Source organism: Budorcas taxicolor, chromosome 15, assembly GCF_023091745.1.
Source record: "Budorcas taxicolor isolate Tak-1 chromosome 15, Takin1.1, whole genome shotgun sequence".
In the NCBI taxonomy this organism is placed as follows: domain Eukaryota; kingdom Metazoa; phylum Chordata; class Mammalia; order Artiodactyla; family Bovidae; genus Budorcas; species Budorcas taxicolor.
The window spans coordinates 78921118-78940313 of record NC_068924.1 but is presented as its reverse complement, the minus strand read 5'-3'; the positions used below and the strand labels follow the sequence as shown (position 1 = coordinate 78940313).

The 19196-nt window shown below is 53.4% G+C and overlaps 1 protein-coding gene across 2 annotated transcripts in view; it reads right to left on the bottom strand.

Moving 5' to 3' along the window:
- ZDHHC5 (zinc finger DHHC-type palmitoyltransferase 5) overlaps window positions 1–19196 on the bottom strand; it is a 23710-nt gene extending 4514 nt beyond the window's left edge. For both annotated transcript variants that reach the window (XM_052652263.1, XM_052652264.1), the window contains exons 1-9: window positions 19116–19196; window positions 14758–15948; window positions 7317–7438; window positions 3380–3537; window positions 2096–2268; window positions 1815–1917; window positions 1202–1293; window positions 659–791; window positions 88–211 (exon numbers count right to left, since the gene is read on the bottom strand). In XM_052652263.1, the coding sequence (XP_052508223.1) occupies window positions 88–211; window positions 659–791; window positions 1202–1293; window positions 1815–1917; window positions 2096–2268; window positions 3380–3537; window positions 7317–7438; window positions 14758–14861 (1009 nt within the window). In that variant the 5' untranslated portion in view covers window positions 14862–15948; window positions 19116–19196. The remainder of the gene's footprint in view (window positions 1–87; window positions 212–658; window positions 792–1201; window positions 1294–1814; window positions 1918–2095; window positions 2269–3379; window positions 3538–7316; window positions 7439–14757; window positions 15949–19115) is intronic.

The window sequence follows — 19196 nt, the reverse complement described above, 5'->3', positions numbered from 1 at the left end:
GGGTTTTCTCAGTCACAACGCAGCGGCCTACCCCTGCCCTTGCCCGCGCCATCTCTGCAGTGATCTCACTCCTGCGGCCACACTCACCCTCGTTAGTGGCCAAGCTGAGGTGTGTCCGTAGCCCCGTGTAACGGCTCAGGTCCGGCTTAGGAGGTGGGGGCGGTTCCGCATCTGCTGACTGGCTTTCTGTTACCTCCAGGCTGCCTTTAGACTGGAGAAATGAGGCAGAAGGGAGCGTCAGGGCGACTCGAAGTACGAAACTGGGGGAAGAGGGGCGGGGGGCGTCATCACATGCTTCTCAACTAGGAAAGGAGAAACCAGGCACTCTGGGGATGGTGCTGGAGAGAGACGTTTTGCTCAACAAGGGCTTCATTCTGTCCTTATTTCCACCAACAGCTGCTTGTTGAGCTCCCACCATCCATAAGCTCTAGGTTAAGTCCTAGGAAGGCTTGCAAAGGAATGGACTCAATTTCTACTGTTAATGAACTGAAAACGCAATGGGAACAGTAGGTATGTATTTAAGTAACTCCAAGACAAACCGGAAAGTGATAAATACGGTAAGAGATTCAAACAAAGCAAGCTTTCACCTCTGCCGTGGGGGCGGCTCCCCGAGGTGCCCGCTCCCCGAGGTGCCCGGCGTTACCCCCTGCACCCCTACCTTAGTTCTCCTCAGCTCCCCCTGGATGCCGTTGTCCATGATCTTCACGGTTATCTGACCATCTGACACTTCGGGCCGAAGGAAGGGCGGTCTGATGACAATTGTCTTCTCTTTCTTTGGCCTCCCCAAATACCTGAGTGTCAAGAGCAAGAGGGCTTTTATTCAGTCATTTAAAAATATCTATTGGCTGCCTACCCTGTGGAAAGCACTTTTACAGATACATAAACAGTCCTGGCAGGCCAGGGGAAAAACCAGAACTGAACTGATTTCTCCAATTCTATGAAGTACAAGACCAACAGCAAGACCAGGCCTCTGGGCAGACACAACCAGCTCAAGGCGCTCTGGAGTAAACCTCATTCTTGCCTCCGCAAAGGGAGTACATCTGAAGAACGCACTGAACTCTCAGGGTCTGAAGGTCGGCCCTTCAGCACTTCCCATCCTAGGAGAGCCTGCCCTAAGAGGCAGCCCCCCACACCGAAGCCAACCCAAAGACGATGGACGTGTGTGACTGAGGGTGAGCACCAGAGCACGGGGCAGCTGTACCTGGGCGCTGGGGAGCTGCAGAGAACACGGCTGACGTTGTTACAGCAGCCATTGGTGAAGGGGTTCACACCTCCCCGGAACTTACCCGTGACCTGGACAGAGGAAAAAGGACCAGGTCAGCCAGACAAGGGGACCGTGACCTCCAGAAGCCAACACACCACCAGTGACAGCCTACTGCGCGCCCACTACTGGGAGACATGAGAAGGGCAACGTGCAACCCTGCCGCAGAGAAGCACGTCTTTGCGGTGACTGCGAATGGGACTCTAGTCAGGGCCACCGGTTCAATTTCTAGGTCTACCTCACAGCAGCTACCTGACCCTGAACATCAGCTGCTTCATGTAAAGTGGGGATCTCTACTGAGAGCAAGCAAGCAACATCAGCTATCACCACATGCAGGAAGATAAGCACAAGCTTCCTGAGGGCTGGCCCAGGTCGCCGCTGTCTCTACTGGCTCCGAGCCCAAATCGTCCAGTACCGAGGACACATTCTGTAAATGCTCATTAACAGATGTGGCCTGTTCTCATGCTTACATGAGGAACGTGGACACATCACAAAAAGCATATGCTAATCCCAAGGCCGAGACGCAAGCCCGCCTTCCCATCACGTCTCCTACCTGTTCATTGGTGGTGCGTCCCCTGGCCACCAGCACCACGTGGAACCCCGTGAGGCCAGCGACCGGGATGAAGAACAAGCCAGCCACACACATCACGGCCATCCTGAAGCCAGCGGTCAAGGAGAGCAGAGCCCCAGGGCCTGGCCTGCCCGGCCCCTACCGAGGCCGCCGTCCCTGTGACCACCCCCCGGCCCCGCCCCCACTGCCATGGGCCTCCGCCTTCTCCCTGCCGCCGCCCCCCACCCCCAGTAGTCCGGCGACCCACAGGCCTTGAAGGATACGTGACGGCCGTGCGGACCCCAGAGAGCTCCTCCATGTGGTAGAGCACGTAAAGCAGGCCGAAGCCAAACACACCCGTGATGTGGGCCGTCAGGGAGAGGAGGAAGAGGAAGAAGTAGCGGTAGTTCCGGCGGCCGATGCAGTTGTTCACCCAGGGGCAGTGGTGGTCGAACTCCTGCGGGCGGACAGGGCAGGCTGGGGCCACGGCAGACAGAACCCGACGCTGCTGCGTTAGCAACGTGTGATCACGTTCACCACTTAGTTGCAAGACGTAACAACAGGCTCCTGCGGCTTATCTATCGCCGCGGGAGGGCTCCCAGGTGGGAGAGAACAGCACAGAGCCCGCCGGCCAAGGCAGCAGGCACGAGAGACACGGGCTCCACCCCTGGGTGGGGAAGGCCCCCTGCAGGGAGAAACAGCAGCCCGCGCCGGGGCTCTGGCCCGGAGCATCCCACGGACAGAGGAGCCTGGGAGGCTCCAGTCCAAAGGGCCACACAGAATTGGAAGGACTGAAGTGACTTAGCACAGCAGTCTGTCACAAAGACCTTCCAGAGGTTGATCAAAGGCCAAGGCCATCTCCCACAGTTTATCCTATGTGACCAAGGAGCTCTGACAGGCACAAACGTCAGAGGCTTGAGGATACATTAAGATTTTCCTTTGGAAAAAACATCTAGTAGGCAACTGCTTATAGCCAAGTAAAAATGGACTGGGAAAGGGGTTAAAAATAAAAGACAGGGAATGCAGGACAGAAAGAGAAATTATACAGTTTGTTTTGTGTGTTTTTAATTTGAGAATTGCACATTTATTTTTTAATTTTTATCTGAGTATAGGCGCTTTACCATCCTGCTGTACAGCGAGCGCAGCAGCCGTCTATAGCCATGGGCCGCCTTGTGTGGGCCCTGCCCGCCGAGGGCACACAGGGCCCTGAGCAGAGCTCCCTGTGCCGGATGGTGGGCCCGCAGCAGCTCCCTGCTGTAGAACCTGAGTGCAGCAGCATGACGTGGGAGACAGAGAGCACGGGGCCAGGGCCAGTAGCCAAGGAGGTGGGCCGGGGCCGGGGCCGGAGCCGGAGCCCTGGCTGGGTGTGGGAGGGCCTGCGCCTGCCCACCCAGGGTCCCGCCCGCAGCAGGACACGCACAGGCCGCCTCTCCACGTACACGGCTGCCAGCACTCTGGCAGAGCGAGAACAGCCCCAGGAGCCGGCCTCGGCCCAGAGCCCGCAGGACTCGCCCCGATGCCGCGGGCGGGCCGCCGATGGCCTGGGGGAGGCGTCGCGCGGCGCTCACCTCCACGCAGTTGTCGCAGACGCTGCAGTGGGAACAGCGGGGCGGCCGGTAGAAGCGGCAGGTGGCGCACCATTTCATGCGCACCTGGATGCCCTTGATCTCCACGGTTTTGTACAGCGGCGCCCGGAAGTCGTCTTCTTTGTCTTCATCCTCTTCAGCTGTAGAGAGGAAACGTTCCTGAAAACACGGCGGTGCCGCAACTGTACTAGGCCCTGGGGACGGGCGCAGGGACGCTGCCTTCAAGGAATGTGGTGATCAGCTCTATACACACCACCATGGAAATGAGGAAGTAATTTATTCCACGCTGGGAAAAGCGGGGAAGAGGATGACTGAGGCAGCTCTGATATGGATAGGCTGGGATTCTTGGTTTACATATTATGAATATATTTCAAAAGAAATAGATGATTCACATATCAAAGTACATATATAATGAGTCTGCATAACAGTTCAATATTTACAAGTACACGACTGAACTACAGAAATCCAAAGGGGGTGAAACGAACTAGTGTGAACCTTCTCTCCATGCACAAAGCCCCTTGTCAGAGGTCTTCCCCTGATTCCCTATACATGTCAGTACTGTTCTTGGTTCCAGACACTCTCTTTCCCTGAACACCCTTTCAATTTTCAGCTATCAGAAACTCACACAGCACAAAGCAATGCAACACTGTAAATCAACTATTAAAATAAAAAACTCACCACCCCACTTCAAAACTGAAACATTATTTGCCTTCATCTATAGTAAGCAATTTCCATTACTTTAAATTATTAATCTAAAAAAAAACCTGTCGGAAGGAAAACTTAAGTAAGTGATGGTGTAGTAATTATTAACATTCCGAATTTACTGACTAAGGGAAATGCTAACAATGTAACTGAGTGAAAAAGGACAAGGTAAAGAACTGTACAATCTAAAAGATCCCATTTGGAAAACAAAAATAGATAGGCATATATGTGCTACAGGTGTATGGTATGTATAAACATTACATGTGTTAAGTCTTCAAAATATTGACTGAAAGAAAATATATGACAATATAACAGTAGTTATCCCTGAGCTGTGAAATTACAGGTGCCATTTATCCACTTTATGCGCTTCCCTGGTGATTCAGCTGGTAAAGAATCTGCCTGCAATGCAGGAGACCTGGGTTCGATCCCTGGGTCAGGAAGTTCCCCTGGAGAAGGGAAAGGCTACCCACTCCAGTATTCTGGCCTGGAGAATTCCACGGAGTCGGACACGACTGAGCGACTTTCACTATCTATTTTACACTTTCTACATTATGAAAATTCTATGTTTTTTAAGGAAAAAATTCAAACAGTACTTATTTTGAAATAACTGATTCTTCCACACCATCGTCTATCAGAAGTGAGCTCTTTCTCTTCTTACAGTTCTACAGTTTTTTGATTACTCTTAAAAGTCACCGGCGTATATGTCTATGTAAATGTCTTCCCTATCTTCCCTTCTAGACTGAGCTATTTGAAAGCAAGGACCTTAAAAAAAAAAATCCCAAATGACCATAATCGTCAGTAAGTATTTGATAGATGGCCATTAAACGTTGGTACAGCAGCCTTCTTTGGCGCTAGGATCTCAACGCGCCTCCTACTACGGTCGCCTTTGACACAGCAGCCGCAGAGCACGGCAACATGGGCTTTGAGAGTGGCGAGTCTCAGACACCTCCCCGCGCTGCAGCTGCCCAGCCCCAGCCTCTTCCACGAGGCAACCGCACACGCGAGAGAAAGTCAGACGCCAGTAGCAGCAGCCATCAGCAGCCACTTCTCTTTCTACCTTACTCCAGCGATGCTGGGCCTCACTCTCGCCTCCTGTGCCAGAAGCAGCCCGGCTCTGTGAGCAGCACCCTTCCCCCAGGAGAGGGAAGCCGCTCCTCCTCCTGGTCACTCTTCAATTACCCGCTTCCCTCAACTTCAGCCTCTCTCTCCTCTGGCTCCACCTCCTCCTGCTACCACCACGCTAACGCCTTCTGCAGCGCGAACAAACGAGGCTCTCCCTTCTCACCCAGGACACCCCGCCTTCTGCCTTCTCTGCTCAACTCCTTGAAAGAAAAGCCTTAATCCTCACGGACGCCGCTCCCTCACGTCCCATTCCCTGCCTTCCGGACCACTGCAGTCTCGGTAACTTCACTGTCTCTCTCCCACATACGTAAACACATGATTAAAACGGTTCTTGTTGGGAATTCCCTGGTGGTTCAGTGGTCAGGGCTCGGCGCTTTTGCTGCTGGGGCTTGGGTTCAATCCCTGGTCAGGGAACTAAGATCCCACAAGCTGCACAGAAGGACCAAAAACTAAAGATTCCTGGGTGTGCGCTGGGTTCTTCTTGGCCACGCCATGGAAGCTCTGCGATCTTGGTTTCCCAACCAGGGCCCGACCCCGTGCCCCTGCAGCGGACACGCAGAGTCTTAACTACTGAACAACAGGCACGTCTCGAACAACTCTTATTAAGACCACTAATTTCTTAGTTACTGAGACAGCGGGCAACGCGGAGTGTCCGCGCTGCTGAGCTTCATCTCTGGTAACGCCCACCGCCGGCTGTCTCCTGAGCTGCCCTGGCCCCACTTTGCGCGGCTTCTCCTCCTGCTTCTCTTGCTCAGCCTCCTCAGTGGCTCCTTCTCCTGCTCTGCCCGTTATCAATCAAGGCTGGTCAGGCTGACACGCGTTCTTTCCTAACCTCCTCCTACCTTCTCTAGACAACCTCACTCCCGCTGCTGACAAACTGCGTGGCTGAGGACTCCGCCACGAGCCTCACTACTCGGTTGCCACTGGGTAAACTGCACCTGAGCGCTCCACTGAAGTGAAGTGGACGGAACTGAAGGTCGCTCAGTCGTGTCTGACTCTTTGCAATACCATGGACTATACAGTCCATGAATTCTCCAGGCCAGAATACTGTAGTGGGTAGCCTTTCCCTTCTCCAGGGGATCTTCCCGACCCAGCAATCGAACTGGGGTCTCCTGCCCTGCAGGTGGATTCTTTACCAACTGAGCTATGAGGGAAGCCAGAACGATCCATTAAGTATCCCAAATTCAACGTGTCTAAGATGCTCTGTCTTCCCTCCAAAACTGCTCGACGTTCCCGTAACTTGGGTCTTAGTTCATAAAAATCAGCATCCAGCCTGTCTTTCAAGTTAGGGACAGTGGAACCGCCCTAGACAATTCCTTTACCGTCTCCCTCTCACCTGGTAAGTGATTAGTCGTGAAGAATTCTCCTGGGTCTTATCTGTAAATCCAGCTTTGAATTCAAGCTCACCTGGTTTGCATTACTGCAGTAGGCTCCCGAAAGGTATCTATTTGCTCTTATAAGAGTTACTTTTGTGAAAGGAAGTCTGACCCTGTGGTTCCTCTAGTTCGAGACCTCTTGCTGTCCACAGGAAGCGCTGGGATCTGCGGAGCATGCAGCCTCCCACCCAGCCTTGGCTCCAGTTTGCCTCTGGGCCCTGGCCCGACTCTGCGCTGTCTTCCGCCCGCCGCTTCTGTTTCCCGGCCACAGTTCAGCATCCGCTACCTCCTCTGCCCGAGTGTCCTCCCCTCCCATCCTCCACTTGGTAAGGTCTTCCCTCCCCACCTCCAGCAGCATTTCCCCCATCTGCCTGGGCAGGGTAAGTGCACCCTTTCCAAGGTCCCACAGAACCTTGTTCATGCTTCCGTTACAGGTTGTATCACAGTGTTACTCTCTGATGTACCTTAGATGTTATCAAAGCTAGCAATAATGCCCAATCCATACGCCTGAAATAAATTTCTGCTGAATGAGTAACTGAACACCAGAGTTGACCCAAAGTGGATCACAGGCCTAGAAGTTATAAAACCCTGACGTGCTTTTCACCATTAAACTACAGGAGCATCCCAAAATGCAAGACCCCGAAGGCCCCAGAACAATCGTGCACGCGGAAACTCATTTTTCTCAAAGGTAGTTCCGAGAGAGAAGAGGGAGTTCTTACCTCGAGGGAAGACCCCTGGGTCCATGAAGGTGGCCATGCTGAAGTTGGCCAGCACAAAGAGAAACACCACGGCATTGTAGACGGGCACTGCAGGCGATACGGACAGGCTCAGCCCCGGGCAGCTGCACAGACAACAAGCAGAGTGAGGGGCTGCCTCGGCACTCGGGGCAGCAGCCGCATAAAGGACGTAGCTGTGCGCACCCCACACCTCTACGCACATCTCGTGTGGCTCACCCTCACTGTCCCAAATCACCTTCGTCCTCCCCAGCAAGTGGGTCCAGTTCCCCAGGGAAATGCTCATTTTAGATCGAGGTACAAGACTCGCACGCCCCTGCACTGAGGTCTGTGTTCTTCAAATTCATCCCTACCCTGTGGGCCGCCCACGTGTCACGGCCTCTGTCCTGACCTCCTCTTAACCAGGCCCAGGAGCAGGGACTAAGAATGTCCCCGCCAGCAGCTGCAGCCCTGCTCCTCGGCAGCCCGCGGCCCCTGGGCCCCAGCCACGCCCCACCGACCCGCACGCTGGCCCAGAGCAGGCAGCACCACCTGCCTCTCTGGCTCCAAATCACTGCCACTGCTCGGAGTTCCTTCAGATCCATTATAGACACAAATATGTATCAGAAACTTTCTAGAATTTTATTCAACTAGAGGCTAGTTCTCAGGGTAAACAAAAGGAAACCACTCATAGATAAAGAAGGATACCAAGACCCTGAGATCAATAAATGAAGCAGAGAGTGGAGGCGAAAAGAGAGAGAGAGAGAAGGTACCAGACCAAAGTGGCCCTAAATCCTGCAGGGAAAAGAAACGGGCCACACGTTATCGAGTAGTCCAGGTTCAAACCACGAGGGGCTCTAGGGAACTTCTCCTTGACACTAAGAGCGAGCCGGGCCCTCCGTCAGGACAGAAGCCTCAGGAATGCAGCCCGCTCTCCCTTTCCCCGAGGGTGGTTCCTGCAAGTGTCAGGAGAACAGCTGATGAGCTGCCTGCGGGGTCCCTGGTATCCAACACCCTCTCTTCCGGCTCAGCTCAGAACTTCCCACTACAAGACAGTGGCTGAACACCCTGATCTGCTCTGTGGCTGAGAACTTAATCTCCAGAATTAGGCCAGCATCTGTCCCCGTCTCCCTTCACCCATCGCAGCCGGAAGGAGAGGGAGAGCTCGCTGAAGGAAAGAAAGAGGCGCGAGCAGAGCAAGACAGCAAATGACTCCGGAGACTTGGTCCACGGCAGGCCTGGATCCTGCTGAGAGCGGAGCTGCCTCCATCCGAACAGCAGCACAGCCCTGAGCTCAAACGAGCAGAGCTCCTCAGTGAGGAGTAAGCCGACAACAGGTCTTCCCTGGTGGCTCAGCAATAGAGAGTCCACCTGCGAACACAGGAGACGCGGGCTCGATCCCTGGCTGGCAACATCCGCTGGAGAAGGACACGGCAAACCACTCCAGGATGCTTGCCTGGGGAAATCCCATGGACAGAGGGGCCTGGCGGGCCGCAGCCCACAAGGCTGCAAAAGACTCGGATGCAACTGAGCAACTCAACAACACGACAGCAAACCGATGATGAGAGGCCAAGCTGATGCCACAGAGCGCCTCACGAGCCTCTGCCACCACCGTCTACTGGTCCCAAGTCCATTTAGCCAGCTATTAAGAGCAACTCAACAACACAACAGCAAACCGATGGCAAGAGGGCAAGCCGATGCCACAGAGTGCCTCACAGGCCTCTACCACCACCGTCTATCGATCCAAATCCCATTTAGCCAGCCATCAGAAAAAGGCTGAAGTGAACATTCACGATGGCCAGGCTTGCTTAGATAGCAACCATCAGTTAACTCTGCCTCTTGCTGGGCCAGTACCTACTTGGGACACAAAGCCATGAAGCTACAGCGAGGGCAGTGACGTCAAGGAAAACAGACCCCCAGCCACAGCTCTCCTTTTATTCTGCCAAAGTCTCCTAGGAAGCCTCTTCCTCTGGGGGCTGATTCAAAAAAGTTGACCCCACACCTTGGCAGGGTTTGGGGTGGAACACAAGCAAGAAGGCAGAGTCTTCACACAGCCCCACCCAAAGCATGACCTCCTAGGCTCCTCGGAGGGGGGTAGAGAAACTGAAAACCAGTCATCCAGGTCAGAGCCCCTCCCTGCTTCTGAGCTGTCACTTCAATTTCCGCCCAGGGAAGAGGAGAAAGGGTGACTCACTTGACTCCTACAGCCTGGGAAGATAATTAGAAGGGAAAAAGGAATTAACTCCTTAGAACACCGAGGTCTCTGTGATTTAGAAGTCTCATTCCTAGAACTGGCTTCTGTGGCCTCTGGAGCTTTGGGAACAGTAAGGGTCCCTCATCTGAGCGAAACGACTGGTGCACACAGACGCGAACGGGGCGAGTCGCTGCTTTCCGAGGACAGCCTGCCAACCACCAGCCCCTAGGTAAAGGACTTCACCCCTTACAACCGTCTGCATATCAACCCCTCCCAGCTGAAGTGTATGACTCTAGAATCAAGTTCCCATGTCTGTTCCAAAATAAAAAATAAAAGTTCCAAAATAAAGCCGATCCCCACTGTGGCAAGTATCTAGAAAGGATGCAAATAACTCCACGGCATGGGGGAGCCTTGCTCCTAGATTCAAATCAAAGACTACTGCTTCCAACCTGAGCACTCCAAGTCAGGATCCTCCCACCAAGGAGAGGCCTTGAGAGCAGGGCCTGCTCCTGCCATACCCCATATTCTGCCTGGCTCCAGGAGGGGCTTGCCGTTGCTACAGTACTTTGCTAGATTCCTAGGTGACCTCCTCAAGTGGCCTGTCTCAATCTGCTGCCTTTGATGGGAGGAGGTGAGACCTGAGCTGAGGAGCTGTTGGGGCTCGTCCTCCGCCGACGGCGGTAATCACAGAGCTCCGAGCGCAGGGAGTGGCGTCGCTCAGAAGGCTGGCTGACTCACGGGTGAGTCTCCCAGACCTACACCACCCCGGGGAGAACAGGTTCTTCTGCCCGCCGCTGCAGCACTCCTGTTTCCAAGGCCAAATAAAGCTGGAAGCTGCTGCTGCTGCTGCTGCTAAGTCACTTCAGTCGTATCCAACTCTGTGCGACCCCATAGACAGCAGCCCACCAGGCTCCTCCGTCCCTGGGATTCTCCAGCCAAGAATACTAGAGTGGGTTGCCATTTCCTTCTCCAAAACTGGGAGAGTGGGTTTCAATACTCACAGCACTGAAGACCTGCTCCCCAGCCCTGACTCTTCCTAGTCTATATACGTAACTAAATTCCTGGTGAGAACGCTAGAGTAGGAGGCAAGGGGCTTTGGATTTCAGTCCTGTCTTCACCCATGCTTTGCTAGTGTAGCCTTAGGTGATTGACAGGAAACTGCAAGCTTGTTGCGTCAGCTACATCACACAGACCTGAGAATGAAAGAGGCAGTGTCTGAGAAGAGCTTACAATTCCCTAAACTAGCTGGCTTAATATGAGCATTCACAAGATAGAAGCAGCAAACAAAAAAAACATTATTAACCGTCTCCATCATCATCAATTATCATTCCAGCCCCGCCTCCCTCCCTAACTGCACTTCCTCGGTCTGAGGTATCAAACTCAAGAACACAACAGAGGTATTTGCTCCTAAAGCACAGGTCTACGCATTCCTGCCATGCCTAGCACCTACTCCAAGCGTAAGTGGAGTGTTCCTTGGTGATGAGGCAAGCCTAGAAAGAACAGCCCACTTCTTGCCCCGGGGGATCCTCAAGACCCCTTCCCTTCTAGGAGGGTAAAGTTCTCATGAAACTGGGTTTGTCCTGTCTTCTGCAGACTGCCAAGCAGCCCAGTACAAGGTGCAGGACTTGGGCACGTATTCCTGGATGAGAAAACAACGTGGGAAGGAAAAGAACCGCCACTGCTCAATTAATGCCCTAGATCACGTGGCTGCTCCCACTCAAATCAGGTGCCAGCACCTCTGCAGTCATGAAAAAGAAACCCAGAGGGAGAGTCACCGAGGTTGCCCAGCTCAGTGGGTGAGACGCTGGAGGGGCGAGACGCAGAGACGGGAAAGGCGGAAGCTCCTCCTCAGCTGGGGCCTTGGTAGGACCAGCACGGGTTTCTGGACAACCCTGACTTCCCTTCCTGCAGAGGATGACTTGCAGCCCAGACTTTACCCCCATGCCCGCCCCACCGGTTTTAGAAACAGACACCTCGGACACCAGCTGACATAACACCACAGCTCAAGGAGACTTCAGAGGATACGATTCAGGGACTTATTTCTAATGGTATTGCTAGGAGCCCCAAGGAGGTCTCGGGGTCCCCAGGAAGGCAAAGAGGAGATACCCAGGGTCTGGGCCTCTATGCGCCAGCCTCTCTTGATCCAGAGCAGTCCTACCCTTACACTTTATATACTGGGTTCCACAGAAGAGCTCAGTGGGGGGAAAAAAAAACAAGGGCATGTTGCTTAAATAAACTCTCTAGGTCAACTTCCTCATTATACAGAGAAGACAGAGGCCCGCAACAGCTAACCGACTTTACCAGAGCCAGCTTCCCCACACAGGGCTAATTCCTCTCCCCTGGAATTGCCCGCTGCCCATCACAAAAGGAGACTCAGCGAAGCCAGGTGGGGTCCAGGCCCGTGACCTTAAATGCAAGGTCTATCACCTAACCGGGCCCGGGAGGTTCCTTTAGCAGGCCCCTGACTTCCCAAACAGTGGAAAGAGTGAAGAGCCACAGGGTCCCCGACAGCCCCTGCTTGGCTTCAGTGCTGGACAAAGGCTGTAAATGAGAGGTCACAGGGGAGACCTCAGCAGTTCCAGGCGAGCTCCTCTGGAGCAGAACATCACGTCTTGCTGACCACACCCAACTGCTAATTTCTGCTCAGCTTTCCCTGCTTGACAAAGAAACACGGAGGGTGAACCGCGCCTAGTTCTCCACGAACTACACCTGCCAATCGAGAGGGCCCGTCCTCCTCCTCCCAGGCCTGTAGGCCCCAGAGGAGCTCTCACCTGGGGCCTGCCCTGACGTGAGGACAGACAGCGGCAGCCTGGGGAGGGGAGCGGGGTGGCAGCAGGGGCCGACTCGAGGTGCAGCAGGGGCTGGTTCCAGAAGGGCCTTCCTCCAGCCTATCTAATAGCAGTCTTTTCGAGGCCGCATATGGTTTTAAAAGGAGCACTGAACCTCAGAAGGGACAGGGAGGTTCAGGAGAGGAGTGCTACCTCGAGCCAGGCACCTGCTTGCACAGGTGCTGCGACGGTCAGATGCAGAGGTGAAGAGCACTGCAGAGGCCGCAAGCGCCAGGGGCATGAGACACACGGGGCGTCCATCCCATTCACGAAGCGGGCGGGGCGAACCCGGAGCGCAAAGGCCAGCCAGACCCGCGTCCCGGAGCCTGCCGGGGGAACTCGAGTGAAGTCCTAACGCGCTTCTCACTTCGGGTTAGAGGCGACAACGCAAGTAAGAGTCAAGCCTGTCCTCCAAAACTCTTTCTCCTAGAGCTGAGAGTGCAGGTAGTAAGGAGGGGCCCTGACTTTTCTGGCACCAGGCAACAGGAAAGTAGGTTAAACAGCTTCAACTATCAGTTGAGAAAATGCCTATGTCAGGACAACTCTTAGTGGCAAAACTGGTAGAACCAGCCAAACACTTCAATGGCTCCAGAGGAGCAAATTAAGACCGAGGATTCGAGGATTCTGCTCGCCCCAACTCAGGAATGGATAGGTTGAAAGAGAAACCACAGAGCCAGTCCCCAGTTTCTTCACTTCCCAAAGGCTTTGCCTCTTAAAGGAAAACACTCCCTCTCCCATGAGGCGGGTCGAAAGGTGTCAGATTAGTCTTGAACCTGTCCCTCCTGACAGCACCACAATTCCAACCAAGATACTAAGATCTCGTCCCTCGGTTAAAACGCCGACTCCACGCGGTGGTCCTAACAGCAGAGACCAAAACAAGCCTGACACCGGAGACTCAGTCCTCCTTTTTGGAAGGCGGGGTCGAACCCCTGAGGGACTCCACAGGTGTGCTCAGGCCGAAGAGCCGGGCCCAGAGAATCTGTGACCTGTCTGCTCCTCCGAGGGTGAGGTGGGAGGCGGGATGATGCTCATACCTTAGTAACAGGTTCACCCTTCCCTGGTTTAAAGACCGAAGAGAAAACCACTGCATTTACCCTACTCCTGCATTATTACTCTTTCGGCCAAACAACCCCCTTTGGAGAATTCCTTTCGGCGTCAGAAGCTCTATTTGGAAGGAGGTGGTTCCTTCCCTCTTATCACAGACTTAATTTCTGTTCTACTTTCTCCCCATAACAGTAACTGCCCGCTTCAGTCACCCTTCAGTGAGTCCAAACTGCTTTTATTCCAGATCACTCCAATGCATCTTCTTCTTGCCAGCCACCTCACACTGGCTCTAACCAGCACCCCACAATTAGGTTTGAGCCTGAATCACAGCAGAGTCAACCCTTCAGAAAACCTAGCATGCTCTGATTGCTCCAAGAGCTACAACTAGAACACTAACTCAATGACTCAACAGTTTAAGGCTCAGAAGCCTGGTGCACGTTAGACCATGAACAGGTGAAGCAGAGATGCCTGCCAGGTAGTCGACAGCTGAAGTAACAGGGAAAGAACGAAGACACACCATTCAGATGCCCTCCAGGAACAAGCAGATGAACAAAGGCTGAATACCCAAGTGCAAAGTCTTTCAACGCCAACTGCTTTCCTAAAGGACCATGGAAGGGGAAACCCGCCTGCCATCCCCTTCAGCAGGAGCCCAAGTAAAGGAAGCCTCCTAGGCCTCTCTTCTTAAACGAGACCTGCTCTTTCCCAGCGGCCTTCACTTCTCCAGCTTCGGCCCTTAAGAACACAAGGAAAGCCAGGGCTTCCCCGGGGGCTGAGGGCCGAGGACTCAGTGCCTGCACCGTGGGGCCTGGGTTCGATCCCTGGCCAGGGAACCATCTTGCACGTCACACAGCAGTTAAAACCACACCCACACCACCACCACCACCACGGAAACCACCTGAGCAACACTAAAGGCCAAAACCATCTCAGTGGCAGACCTTCTAAATCAGGCCTGAGATTCTCCAGGACTCTGAGTCCCCACAATGGCAAACCTGAGCCTCAGTGAACCTGGGGAAAAGCCAAGACTACTTGACGAACCTTCCGTCGAGTCCAGTTCCCTCACAGAACTGACTGCCGAGGCTGCTTCATCCTCTCCGGTCACTCCCTCCCACCTCTTTCTAGTTCAGAATCGTCTAACGATGAATATGGGTAGGGAAAGAGGAAGACATCTGTGATTCCAGAGGAAGGGAGGCGGGGAAGGCAGAGGACCGAGCAGGGAGGTGGGCCTGGCCTCACCACTTCTTACCACCCCTCTGGGTTTCCTTTACCTGTATCAGACCTCGGACTCTCTCAGTCACTGGGCATTGCCAGTAAGGAGCCCAACTCAAGAGGAAACATACCCCCTCCCCGCCCCTCCCCACACCACTGCTGGGAGGAAACTCACGTAAAGGCAAAGAAGAGGGTTGTGGCTCCCACTAAGAAGATGGCGGCTGCTGAGACGGGAACATACTTGCTGGGTTTGAATCTCTTTGCAGACTCTGCGGGCATGTTGGAGCTCTGCTGGGAGATCTGCCCTGCCGCATAGCACAGGCCCACACAGCGGCAGAACAGACCAGAAAACGGGACGAGGGTGGCCACAGAGAGCAGAGGACCGAAGGAAACCAGGGACACAGAAAACTTAGAATCACCACCCTTCCCCCTCCCAAATAAAACCAAAGGTCAAGAGATCTCCAAGGAAGGAAAGCACATGGGAGGGGGAAAGGTGACTCCAGATGATGAATAACCACCTCCCCAGAACAAGGCAGAAGGAGCGATTAAGAAACACAAGCGGCACAGTTTAAAAACCGCAGACACACAGGAGGCCGCACGCATGCAGACGGCTGCAGGGAGAGAACCCGGGCAGCTGGACAAGCCGGGCGCAGCGCACGGAGGGAGGCAGGTCCTCTGAAGGGGAGAGGGGAGGAGGCGGGGAGCACAGAACACCTCTCGAGGAAAATGTCTTCGGAGGAGACACCACGACCACCTCACTCCCACTGGAGGGTGAGCGGCACCCGAGAGAGGGGTGCCCTGTGTTTCTCTTTTAATCCAAGAAGGGACCTGGGGCCCCTCCCGGCTTTAAAGAGAAACCGACGTCACTGCAGTCCTGTCCCTCTCAGGCAGTTTTCTCAACGCCACCACTCCCACACCTTGACTTCAGGGCTTGTCGTCCGGCAGTCGCGGTTTAATTTTATTTACTTTCTCTTGATGGCTAAAGCTGGGCAGCAGCTGTTACAAGGTTGAGTTGTAAATCCTTTTTTTTGAAGGGGGGAGGGAAAACAGAGCCGAGAGTGTGAACGAGCGCAAGCTTGTCCGTCTTCAGTCTCTCCTTGTTACTCCCAAACCCTTCAAGGGCTCCGCTTCCTGCTAGAGCTCATGCAAAACTGAACGGAGACACAAAATTCCCGAAGCCATGTTCTTTCCAATAAGCAAAATAAAATGAAGAAAATCAATTCCACTTGATGATACTTTTGAAAGGTCACTGTGGATGACAGCAAAATCCCCAAGAGGCCCCTGTCTCCAGGTTGGTCAGTGTCTCTGATCTTCTTTAACCTTGGGCTTTCTCGATACAGAGTTCAACGGGGTTACGGTGCCTCACCTGGAGAAAAAGACATACCTTGATAAGAGAAATTTTTTCACGGCATTTCTTAGGAACACTGAGGCTAACACCCCATAAGGTATTCTATTAAAATGTGCCCTCTGAAAGATGATTTTCTACTTCACTATGTGTATGTGGGAAGGACTCTGAACTGGGAGGGCAGTGGGCTCAGAATTCTTCCCTCTTCAAGTGCTCTTCATTTTGAAGAAAAACATGGCTTCACCTGGCCTAAGATCATCAGAGAACGAGCTCTCAATACAGATGGGGCCCGTCCCACCTGACACCACTGCTGCTGCCAAGGCGCTTCAGTCGCGCCCGACTCTGTGCGACCCCACCAGGGCCCCCGTCCCTGGGATTCTCCAGGCAAGAACACTGGAGTGGGTTGCCATTTCCTTCTCCAATGCATGACAGTGAAAAGTGAAAGTGAAGTCACTCGGTAGTGTCCAACTCTTAGCGACCCCATGGACTGCACCCTACCAGGCTCCTCCGTCCATGGGATTTTCCAGGCAAGAGTACTGAAGTGGGGTGCCATTGCCTTCTCCGCCTGATACCGATGGCCAGTAACAAATACCAAGAATATCAAAATCTGAAAACAAACAGAGGCACAGCAGAGAAGGGCAGTCCTAGAAAAGAGATTTCCCTTTGAACAAAGAGAACACTTATTGCTACAATGAAAAAAGTAGGACTAAATCAGGACAGGTAAGTCCCATTTCCTTTCTGCACACATCTCTCTCGCTCTTATCATTCCACGCTTTCTAGTTCCAACCCTAAGAGGCGAAAGCTGAACTTCTGGTCTTCTGAAATAACTCATGAAAAGACCTGGATAAGAAATGTCCCTGCACTGAAAGGTGAGATGCCCTCTAAGAGAAACTGAGTCAACCAGAGGGGCTGGTCTTTCTCTTCCCAAGTCAACAGTTTGCTGCTACTGTACTGGCCTAATAGGAAGTTAAGGGACTCCACCTTCCCTGATACGGTTAAGAATAGCAATTATTTCTGTTGATGGTAGCAGCAAAATAACACTTTGCATTGTATGGGATGCTTTTCATCCAGTGATGTCAAAGCACTTAACTCACATTATCTGATGACACAGTTCCTTATCCCACTCCATAAAACTGAAGGTTAGAGAACACCTGCAGCCATCTACTAACTAGTCAGGTTCAGAACTCACAGTTCTCAGGGCCCCTCTGCCAAAGCAAACCCTTCCTACCTTTCTCATCTACTACACTACCTCTCCGCTAAAGACAACTTGGAATCTGCAGACCAAACATTTTACTTAAGGTTTGTTTTTTTTCTTCCCATCCAAGAGGTGTGGTATCTCCCTAATACCAAAGACAGAGATGAAAATATCAGAAGTTTTGAATAGTGAAATATGAATGCACCCTGGAATCGATCACTTCCTCCTTTCCATGGCATGGGAGACAAATCTTCCTTCAAGATGCGCTCGTGCTCTCTCTCTCTCACACACAAAATGTAGTTTTAGAGGGCCACACAGCATTATCAGAATAGACTGATTACTGCAGGAATCAAAGCCAAACTTTCTGAATTTAGGCCTCGGTAACTTTGTTAACAGTGAGGAGCAAATTCTTAGTTTGCAGACAGTACTATTAAACTTCTCCCTCAAAGCCTCCAAGATTAGGGAAGATGGAAAACTGCACTGCTTGTATTTTATCTAGGGTAGGATATCATTTAGATACCATATGTTATTTCAGATTATATTTTTCTGACAGGAAAAAAGTCACATGGGCTAATATTGCCAAAGTAATTCAGAGTCATAAAAGGCCAGGCCATTTGGGGAGGACAGTACTGGGAAACAAAAATGATCAGCCTGAGATATTTAGAGGATATATATTAGAAGCGACAAGACAAAACCTGAGGAGGCACTGGGGCTACTATAGACGCACCAGGCCAGAGCAGAAGGACGTTCTGCGAGTAACGAGATGAGGCTGCAGGGCGCGTGTGGTTCAGCAGAACCAGCAGTCTGGACCCGCACCAGTACAACCAAGGCGGACAAGCGCGTGTGGGACACCGCCAGGCGCGGAGTGCGCTACGGAAGGCGACCACGCACACTGCTGCTTCAAGGCTTCAGGGGAGCTTTCACACAAGCACCTCCTTAAAGGGGAGGATGGACAGGACGCAAGACTGACAGCGCCAGGTCCTGCTTGTGAAGATGAAGCGGCATAATAGTGTAACACTGTAAATCCGAAGACAAAGTTATCAGTACATGTGGAATAATCCACATGTCAAGACACCCGCTGAACAGTCAGCGGTTTAATATGGGTGTGATCGTTATAAACCGAGGTAGCAAGGTACGTGGCAATACAAATCTTGCAAGTATTAGGTGGGTTTTAACGACTAGGTTATAATGACTACTCTGAAGAGACTTAATATTGTACAAAGGGATCCTGGGATTAAAAAATAATAATAATAAGGGAGGCGAATATAAGGTCAACCTAGACAAGATGGCATTAACCAAGAAGCGAAAACGCCAAGGCGGAGACGCTGTCTAGAGAATAACTTATATCTGATCCCACACCTCCTTCCAGAACTTTTACTTCTCATTTCGACGTCTCCATTTGGCCAGGAAGGTGAAACACTTTCAACCTTCCTGCCCCACGGGATTCCTATAGGCAAAATAATGGCCAGCGCAGTGGAGCTCCCACTTGTGAAAAGTGCAAAGTACTGGAAGCAGGGAGCTCCAGGCTGGTGGGGGTAGGGATGGAAGCGGGCGGATGCGAGGGGACAGGTAACAGGATGAGGCTTGGGCCAGAACAAGGGTCGGCAGAGCGGGGCGACGGACTCGAGCCGCAGGGAGAGCGCGGCGCCCAGTCCCCATCCCGGGGCCGGGGCGCCGAGGGTCGCCGTCCGGGGCAGGGCCGGCCCACACCGAGAGGGCCGGGTCGGCGGCCGCAGGGGCCCCCGGGGCTGAGGGGGCCCGCGGGGGCCGGGGTCCCCTCCCGACCCGGCCCTGAGCGGAGCCCCGGCCTCGGCCGGTCGCCCTTCTCCGGGGCCCGAAGGTCCAGCCGCGGCCGGAGGACCCGGCCCGGACACGGAGCCGGGACTCCCACCGCCGCCCCTCCTCGGCACCCCTTCCCCAGAGGTCACGCTCCCCTCCCACCCCCGGACCCCGCACTTCCGCTTCCGCAGGGGCCAGCGGCCCCGGCACTCACCCGCGGCCGGCCCCGCGTCGCCGCCGCCGCCGCCGCCTCCCGGCAGTGCCGTCCGGCCTCTGAGAGGCAGCGCGCGGCCCC